Consider the following 10,274-nt stretch of genomic DNA (forward strand, 5'->3'; position numbering starts at 1 on the left):
GTCAGAAGAGGAGGTCAGTGAGGTCCTTAAAGAGATGCAAAATGGCAAGGCACCAGGTCTAGATGGCTTCAATGTAGACTTCTTCAAAGCCTATTGGAATATAGTAAAACAGGACATTCTGAACCTGGTGGAAGACTCAAGAAGGGATAAAACTATCTTGAGGGTGCTTAAAACCACCTTTATTGCCTTGATCCCCAAACAGGAGGTAGCCCAAATGCCGAAAAGATTCAGACCCATAGCCCTGTGCAATGTGGTCTACAAAATTATTTCCAAAGTGGTTGCCAATAGAATCAAACCCCTTCTTCCTACCCTGGTGTCAGTGGAACAACTAGGATATGTGGAGGGTAGACAAATCCTTGACAACATCATTCAAGCTCATGAGGTGGTTCACTCGTTGAAAAGGAATAAGAAAGCTGGTATGATCATGCAACTGGACATAGCCAAAGCTTATGATAAGCTAAACTGGACATACATCACAAAAGTTCTCACTGCTTTTGGCTTTGATCATAACTGGGTCAAGTGGGTCATGGCCCTAGTTACTCCACCCAGTTTTTCAATCCTGGTTAATGGATCACCCTCAGAGACTTTCACTCTGTCAAGAGGCTTAAGGCAGGGAGATCCACTCTCTCCCTTTCTTTTTATACTCATGATGGAAGGGCTGGGACAAATGATCAGACATGCCAAGATAGTGGGTGCAGTCAAAGGTCTCCAACTTTCTGAGGAGGGTCGCGCTTTAACTCATCAACAATTTGTGGATGATACCATGCTGCAAGGAATCCCCATAGTCAAGGAAGATCTTTCCTATAAGAAATTCCTAAGAGACTTTGCCAAGGCTTCAAGTTGGAGGTAAATATCTCTAAATATAAGATTTTTTTCTTTTACACTCACATTGCCATTCAAAGAAATATAGCTAGAATTCTGGGCTTCCAAAGAGAGCTCCTCCCCTCAAAATATTTGGGAGTTCCTCTTATGGCCAAACCCTTACACAAGAGTATATCGGAACCTGTAATTGAAAAATTACAAGACAAAATCAAGAAGTGGACTTTTACATCTCTAAATTTGGATGGTAGGTTAGTGCTAACCAAAGTTGTCCTTCAATCTATCGCTGTCTTATGCTATCTGTTCTCCCAGCTCCTCAAAGTGTCCTACATCAGCTCATATCCATTCAAAGGGACTTCCTTTGGGGTAAGGGGGAGGATCGCAAGAAATGGGCCTTGGTAGCGTGGGATAAGATCTCCAAACCTAAGATATTTGGTGGGCTAGGTTTGAATGACCCTGACATACTCAGCAAGGTTCTAGGAGCGAAATTATGGTGGCGATGGGTTAAAGAGCCAGAGGCACAGTGGGCAACCGTTTGGAAATAAAAATATGCCAGCACATGGCATAACTAGGATCTAATAAGGATGTCGGGTTACAGAAAGGGCTCGCACATTTGGAACAAGGGCTGGGATAACCGTAGTTTGGTACAAGGAAACAGCTTCTGGGAAATAACGGATGGAAATCTCTGGGAGGATAGATGGCAACAGGAATCTATTTTATTAAAATAAGACCTAAGTGATCTCAAGTAAAACACGGATAACAACAGAGTTTCTATGGTCAAAGACTTTTGGGAGCAAATCAATAATAATGACAAATGGAGAATCTAGAGGAATTTTGAATTTAGGGATAACAACACCCTGAAGGCTAAAGCAAAAACTCTCAAGGAAATGTTGGATCAGATGAAGATTTGGAAATCGGAGGGCCACGATCAGTTGAGATGGGGAAACAATAATGAGGGGGTTTTAAACCTCGAGAAAGCAAAGCTCATTCTCCTTTACCTTAACTCTCAATTTCTGGATAAAACCTGGCTTAACCTTTGGCGACACCAGGGCTAGGTGAAAATTAAACTATTCAGGTGGTTGGTTTAGCATAGGAAAATTCTGACCTGGGATAATATCAGGAAGAGGGGTATTTTGGGACCCTCCAGATGCCAGCTCTGTGAGGCTCAAGAGGAAACTATGGAGCACCTCCTCAATAGATGTATGTTCTCCTCTAGTCTGTGGGATTCCTTTGCATTTATTTTCCATCAAATGGATAGAGACAAAAATAATATCTGTAACACCTTGACCAACTAGAGGAGAGATTTTTTAGACAATGTATTTCTCGCCACTTATTGGACTGTCTTTCCCATCTTCATTGTTTGGAATGTTTGGAAAGAGAGGAAAAACTGAATCTTCAAAGATGAAAAGAGGACTTCCCATTGCATTTTTGAGCTGATCTTAAAACAACTCAAGGAAACATTCAGTACCATAGTGCGAAATCTCCCTAGGAACTCCCCTTCGGCTATTGACCTAGGAATTCTCTGTGAACTAGGCTTGCAAGGGATATCTCCTCAGGGGTTGGATAGAAATCTTATCTCCCTGAAGAATGCAAATGATTTTTGGCATCCTCCTCCAAAGGGTTATCTGAAATACAACATAGATGGAGCTTCAAAAGGCCACCCGGGTACCGCTGGTTATGGAGGGGTGTTAAGAGATGAGAATGGCAGTATCCTCTTCATCTTCCACTGTCATTTAGGAAAAGCTACTAATAACTTGGTGGAACTGATGGCTATGGAGAAATGTTTGGGTTTCCCGAATTAGGAAAACAGGCAAAATGTGGTAGTGGAGGCAGACTCTGAACTTATTATCAATTCAGTCAAGAAAATTAGTTGGGGAACTAAGCTAGAAAAAGCCTCAAAAAATTGGAGACTGATTCGGGGCTTTTAATGGATACAACACCACCTACAGAGCCTTCATACAGTTGACTTTAGGCATGTTCGACGGTCAGAAAATAAGTTGGCAGACTTGCTATCCAACCAAGGTGTTATCAGTACAGAGGATAGAGTGGCTTCAAGTTGGAATGAGTTGCCTCAGAGCAGGTTAAAGGCAATTTTACATGAACATGCAGAAAATAATAGGTTAGAGTTTTGTGGCAGAGCCTTGGACCAGGAACCAAGTTGACTTGACCTTCGTAATGGACTGCCTGTCAAGGGGCCTTGTTTCTTTTCTGACCAGCTTTTTGGAGGATAGGTCCTCCTTCATTAGCACGGGGTGGGCGGGAGTCTCGATAGGAACTCTCGGAGGCCACTTTTCTGGGATTTTTCCAAACAGTATCAGCAAACCGACTATGCATAGGTTTCCTGGCAATCGCACACCCCATAGGTGGAAAGTGGTTTTCTCATTTTGGCAGTGATTCCTTTCAGGAGGAGGCACGTGGCGGTGGGGCCGGATGGAATACCGCCCCCACCGCTGGCTAATGTTCGAAATTCTTAGTAGGTGCAATATGATCCATGACCATCAGATCCATTATTATAAATCAACGGTGACAAAAGGTCGATCAGGTTGGTGGATTTTCTAGTTAAGTGGTGTGCTTCTTCCCTTTGTGATTTTGTCTAGCGTCGTTGATTAGGACCCATCAGATCTTCTTTGTAGATTCAGGAGTACGCTTTTTTTGTCGGTGGGTTTGCATGGGCCCATATTTGTAGATTGGTTTCTTTGGGGCACTGTTCTCGGTGGGGCCCTTTTTTCTTAAGCTTTGTTCTACTATTTAGGTTCATTTTTGGCTTATTCCTGTTTAGCTTTGCTATTTGGAAAGGTTAGTTTTGGGAGGCCGAGACTTTTTCCATGGCCTAGTCTGGGTTCCTTTGGAGGGTCTCTCTCCTGCGCCACCTATCTGGGTGTTTTTTTGTAAATTTGTAAATTATTAATGTTAAACAAGGTCCTACTCTTGCTGCAGCAAAAAAAAAAAGAAATGATTTCCTCTTCACAAGAATTGGCCAGAATTAAGCAATTGTAATGATTACCAACACCAACTTGTGAATTAGATAGAAGATCATGAGCATGAATAGGAATGAGAGCTTGATCATCATAAGAATAATAAATTAGGACTGATTCTTCAATGCTCAAATAATGAAGATAATTTTTTCTTGAGAATGAGAATTAGTTGGAACAATTTCAGATTTAGAGTGTTCTTCATTCCCACATGTGATTTGAATTTTATCATGAGGATTCACTTGAGAAGAAGACAAATCAACATCCTCAATGGTAGAGTAATTATCATAAATGACTTCAAAGCATTCTCTAAGATTCCCCTGAATTTCATGTGATGTATAAAAACAAGAAGAAATATGAAGCACATGTTCATTAATCCGAGAAGAATGATCAATGATTGATTCTCTATCTTGATAAAACTAATTGGAAATTCATTTATATCAGCCTCTATGTTTTCTGAAATAACATCAATGTTGAGAGGGGATGAATTGCTATGAGGAAAAATATCAGGATAAAGGGAAAAATGTCAATTTGAAAAAATTATTATGAAATACTCTATGTTTACAGATTCAAGTGCATTTTTCTCATTGCAAATTTCAGATTTATGATCATTCATTTCTCTATTAATTCTTCCTTGAAAAACATTGCTTGGGTGAATTGAATTTGTCTTTTTCTTGAGATAATCAAACTCAGAAATTTGTACAATAGATCGTGTATTATTGAAAACTTCAATTTTTGCTTGTACTTGCTGATTATAATTTGATTTTCTGAATCGTAATGATTTTTTTGATTTTAATGAGGTAGTTTCTGCATGATTATTGCTAGTATATTCTTGCATTAGATTATAAAATTCTTGCAATTTTTGTGATAATGGTTCATTAACATGATTATCATTAATGTCATAAGAGGTGTGCACTAATTTTAAGAAATTATCATACATGGTTGAGGCCACTTCATCATGATTCATATGCACCTCTATATCAGAATTTTTGATAATATTACTAGGAGTTGAAAGAGAATCATCAAATCTTGCAATTAATCATATGGGGTGGGAATTCATGGAAGAGAGCTAATATATTCAAAACAATCTTTTAATTTAATTTTTGAATAGTTATCTTCAATTTTAAATCTCAAACAATTTAAATGAAATCTAATGGTAAAATCCATGAAATCTTCATTTTCAAAACTTCATAAAACTTCAATTTCGTCACATACCTACTCGTAGTCATAGCCATCAAATTAAAAAAATAAAATTGTGATAAATTGATCCAAATTGGGAATAGATGCAACTTGAAGAGTTTGACACCATTTTTTGGCTTTTCCCGAGAATGTAAAAGTAAAAATCCTACATAGAATACCTTCATCAATTCTTTGAAAAGTGGAATTTGAAAAATTTTAAATAAGTTGAAAAGCACAATTAAATGCAGAAACATTTCTCTTTGCGTTAAGCTTTACTTGAGACAAAACTCTTACTGCTTCTGGTAGAGTATGGCCAGATGCACGTCCAGAGATACAACTCCAAATGGGATGTTTAAGAGGACCCATTGTGATTAAATAAACCTTTAAAATACAATAGCTTGAATAGACAAAAATTATTTATGCCCTCCTTCTAGTGCCAAAGACATTGAAGGCTAAAAGTTCTCTCCCTACAAAAATATAAGGGAGACCACCAAGTCCGGACCTTGAAGCAACTTCTTTTCCTTTTGGAATGGTGGTTCCAACTAGTTTAACTAGGTACAATTACCTTTTCCCTATTTCTATTGTTTAATATTGTCATTATTAACCAATAGGCAAGGACATCAGATCAATTCTTCTTGATGACCAGGTAATAAAATGACCCTTAAGTTGTTTTAACGGCACATCCAAACCACTCTAAATTTTTTCCTCTTAAAAAGACTACATATAGAATGAAAAATGTATGATAACACTTGAAAGATCTAATATAAGTTGAAATTAATCTAACCTATCTCGACTGAAGGAAATGGGAACCTTTCTCTCAATCAAGAGCTAATTAACTCAACACAGAAAATAAGCTTTAAAGAATTTGAATTAAGATGGAGGAATTTGATCAAGAATATAATGCACAAGATCTGGTTCCTCGTTAACAAAAATACTAACAATCGAATACTCAGTAAACAGTTACATAAGCGCCTATTGAAAATATATGCAATTTCTTATTTATCATATGGGTAAAGAGTAAAAACATTCATGATGAATTACTTAATTAGTTCTAATAAGACATCGTGTATGCAAGCAATAAATTATTATCCTAAATCGTAAGATAGCTCACTGATCTAAGATTATAGTTGTTGGTTCCTATGCAAACTTATGTTTTCAAATTATATCTAAAACTAAGCCTTTAGAATATTCTAAGAATAATTTTGAATGAATTAATGCTAATTATTCAAAAATAGTGCATGAATCTGATTATTAAATCATGCATTTGAAATATAAATTGAGGGACTAAAATAAGAATTCATTTCAATTAAATTCTGTAAACAATAGTGTTAAACACCATGAATTGAAATAAACCTTTATTAATAAATGAAGTCAAATTATAGATCCTCATAGTATGGTAGTAGTTAAAAATCTTATGGGCCTCCAATGAATATATGTTTGCAGAATTGCCCTCCTCCTTACAACAGTAGTACATAATAAAAAAGTGTTTCTCCAAAAACAGATGAAAATACAACAATATAGAGCCTTCTTCCTTTAGGATTCCTCTCACCTACATCTCTAAATCCTTATTACAACAGTGATTTTAGGAATCCCATAATTGTATATCATATAAGACTCTAAAACATTCTACAATCTCCTATTTATAATTTTTACAAAAAGAATTCTGAATAGGAAAGTTGTTAAAGAGTAGTTATTCTCAATCAATTTTCATTGGCCCAAAGCCCAGTTCCTTTATTTCTCAAGCATTCACATTGATTGAAATCTTCATTTCTTATCTCTTCAACCTATTTCCTCACAAAATCTAATCAAAATTTAATTAAAATGCAATTTCAAATCAAAATAGCAAATTTGGAATAAAATATCTCTAATTTAAAACTTTATTACATAATTAAATAAAAAGAAATCTAAGCTTTCTATTGATTCCTGTGAAGATTTAATTGGTCAAGGGGATCATAGCCAATGGATCTGTACTAAGTATAAGTTGTGGGAAAATGAGAATGGAGAAAATTAAACTCTGAAAATTAGTTTTGTTTTAAAAATTTGGAGCTTGATCTTCTTCTAAATGTTAGACCTATTAAATGACCAAATTTGGTAATGAAACCACTTCCGAAATTGTTTTGGTGATTTTTTCTATCTAATGAGATGTCTTAGGCCTCATTTGACCAAGTAAAACTAAATTTAGGAGCTTTTAAAGTTGGGGAATTAAAACTACTAGAATTCTGGAAAATCTCTTACGTGGGCTAAAAATTAAATTCTAATCCTAAATTAAATTTGTTAACTAATTATTTATAATTAGAAACTTAAATTAATTAATAAGAAATCAATTAAAACAAAATTCAATTAATAAAAAAATATGATTTAAAAATTGATTACAATATAATATAATTATATTCTTTTTTTCACGGAAACTGTTATGGAATATATTAGCTGAGTGGTCTAAATGCTAGATTTCCAATTACAATGAGAGGGAGTAGAACCCAAATAGTTCCGACCACCTAAAATGCTATGGAACTTGTGTTCAGCTTCTAGCTCTTTTTGGTTGTGGCTATGGAATCGATTTCTATGATTTGCCGAAGCTTATAAATACAAACAAACTGATTCAATAGAAATAAATAAAACATATCAGCTGATTGATTATGGAATTGGATCCCATGTTTCATCACTGTCTCTTATTATTGCCCCAGCAGTGAGAAGAGCAGCTTTATTAGCTTCAAGATCTGCTTCTTTGTTGTTGTCTCTCAAAACATGGAAGTATTTTCGGTTTTGGAATAGTTTCCCCAAACTTCTGATTCTACATATCAGTCTAGCTAACCTTAAATCCTGAGGCGCTGAGTTGGTCGCCATGATTTCTATTATCACTTGAGAATCTCCAAAAATGTTTGCCTCCTTGATTTCCAAATTCAAGAGCAACTTAATACCTTGGTAGAGGGCCAATGCTTCAGCTTGGATGTTGGAGTTGAGCCCCAGACCCCAAGCAAAGTTGTGAGTTGATATGCCTTCAATGTTTTTTACAATTCCTCCTACACCAGCCTTGTCAGGATTTCCCTTTCCTGCTCTGTCAAAGAAGAGAGAGTGCACCTTTTGATTGGAGATCCATGTCTTGAAAGTCTTCATTATTTTTCCCCTTATCTACCAATCTTTAGAAGAGGGGATGTTTCTGATGGCTTGGTGAAATTGCAGATTTAAGGAGGCCCCCTAAACAATATGTAACTAAGTTAGATTTGAAGCATCTTTTTGATCTCCCAAGCACTCTTTTAACTAAAACTTTACCTTAGCAGCTACCACCTTGACATCATGTTGAGTGTTTCTGAAGATTCTACTGTTTCTCTCTAGCCAGATCTGCGAGCAGCAAAGTTTAGGGATGGAAGACCAAGCTGCTTTAATCACTTTGTTTTTTGGAAGAGGACCAGGGTAGTTGTTTTGCCAATTAGCAAAAAGATCAATTATGGAGGTGGGAATTACAAAATTGGGGTTCCAGTAATCCATCAGCTCACTCCAAACCTGCAAAACGAAGTTTCAATTTAACATGATATGCGTGGCACATTCCACATTCTCTCTGCATAGGGGACACCTTGATGGGCCATGGAATCCATGTCTCTACAATTTGTCATCTGTGAGAATTTTCTTGTGGCATAGGAGCTAGTAGAACATGTCAATTTCAGGGTAGAGAGGAAATACTCCAGATCGCCTTCCATGGAGCAGGATGAAGAGGGACATTCGGTCTCAAAGTGAACTTAGTGTAGCCTTGAACTACTGTGTACCCTGCAGACAGTGAACCCCAGCTACGCGAGTCTCTTCTGCGTATATGAGAGGGTGCAATTCCATTCATCATAGCATGAAGGCCGCTGCATTCTTGGATAAGATTCGGATGAAAATCAATAAAACTCCAACCTGCCCAATGCGTCCCAACCCACGAGGATATATCCCATAGTGTGGATTTTCCGGAGGTGGTCAACTAGTCAAGCAGTGCCTTCACTGAGGGTAAATCACCAATCGGTTCTTGATCCATGATACGATCAACCCAAATGTTGATTTTCTTCCCATTTCCATGTATCCAGTAAGCGTTGGAGCATATCAGGGCGGCGGCTTTGAAGCAGAGCCTTACAAAATGAGAGGCGTCGTGAGGGAGAGGCCATCTAGGCATCTCACTCTCTCACCTTTGTAATACTTCCTCCATAACGCTAATTGGGCCCATCTAGGCTTGGGCGCAATAATTCTCTAGAGAAGCTTGGCTCCCATGGCAATGTTCTGTAGGGAAAGGCTCTTGAAGTTTAATCCTCCCTCCATTTGAGGTTTGGAGATAGTTTCCCAATTAACAAGAGGGATTTTACTCTCATTCTGTTTGCCTCCCTTCCAAAAGAAATTGTGAATGTGCTGGTCCATTTTCTGAAGAATTCCAATTAGAGCAAGGAGAACAGAGAACTAAAATAATGGGAGACTGTAGAGCACAGCTTTGATGAGGACTGACTTGCCCACAATTTTAAGCCAGTTGAATCCCCAAGCTTGGAGTTTGCTCTTGAATTTTTCTAGTTGAGGGAGCCAATCCTATAGGCTCGCTTGAGAAATATCGGGAGCCCAAGATATTTAAACGAGTTCCAAACTGAAGAGGCTATGAATCCAAGGCATCTGGCAATGGAGCTAAGCAAGATGGGTGTAATGTTTCAACAGTAAATGTGACACTTCGCCTTGTTGAGACTACTTCCTGACGCCATACAAAACCCCTTAAGAGCTTCTTTAAATATGTTGGCTGAATGAATCGATGCAGCACCTAGCAGCAGTGTATCATCTGTAAAAATGGCATGGATGATGTTTTTGACTCCTCTTGCAATGCAGACCCATGAGATCTCCCGTTCTTGCATTTTTTTGTTTAGATGGAAGCTGAGAACAGAAGCTTGGAGTACAAACAGAAGAGGAGATAGAGGGCAGCCCTACCTTATTCCTCTTAAGGCTTTGAAAAAAATCAGCAACTATGCCATTAACTAGGGGCGCGATCCATGGCTCTGAGATGCAGGCTCGAATCCAGTTTATGATTCTCTCACCAAATCCAAATTTTTTCAAAACATTCAAAAGAAAATTATGCCTAACACGATCAAAAGAATTTTCTAAGTCCAGTTTGATAGCCATACCTTTTTCCTTGCACTGCTGGCTTGAAAGGATTACCTCTTGAATTAATATGAACTTGTCCGCTAGCTGTTTGCCATGAATAAAGCCCCCCTTGATTCTTTGGAATGATTTTGGGGAGAATATATTTCAGCCTGTTAGCTATAACCTTGGTGATCAATTTGTAGCCAGTGTTGCAAAGAG

At 37.5% G+C, this 10,274-nt stretch overlaps 1 protein-coding gene across 1 annotated transcript; it reads right to left on the reverse strand.

Moving 5' to 3' along the window:
* Positions 1-7,604: 7,604 nt before the first annotated feature.
* Positions 7,605-8,084, reverse strand: LOC149195410 (uncharacterized). The gene has a single exon (XM_089407907.1). It carries the CDS (start codon positions 8,082-8,084, stop codon positions 7,605-7,607), a length of 480 nt encoding a protein of 159 aa, XP_089264033.1.
* Between the last annotated feature and the right edge of the window lie 2,190 nt (positions 8,085-10,274).

Source organism: Pinus tabuliformis, chromosome 2_2 (assembly GCF_031772625.1).
Source record: "Pinus tabuliformis cultivar Carrire ecotype Pingquan chromosome 2_2, CPIR1, whole genome shotgun sequence".
NCBI lineage: Eukaryota > Viridiplantae > Streptophyta > Pinopsida > Pinales > Pinaceae > Pinus > Pinus tabuliformis.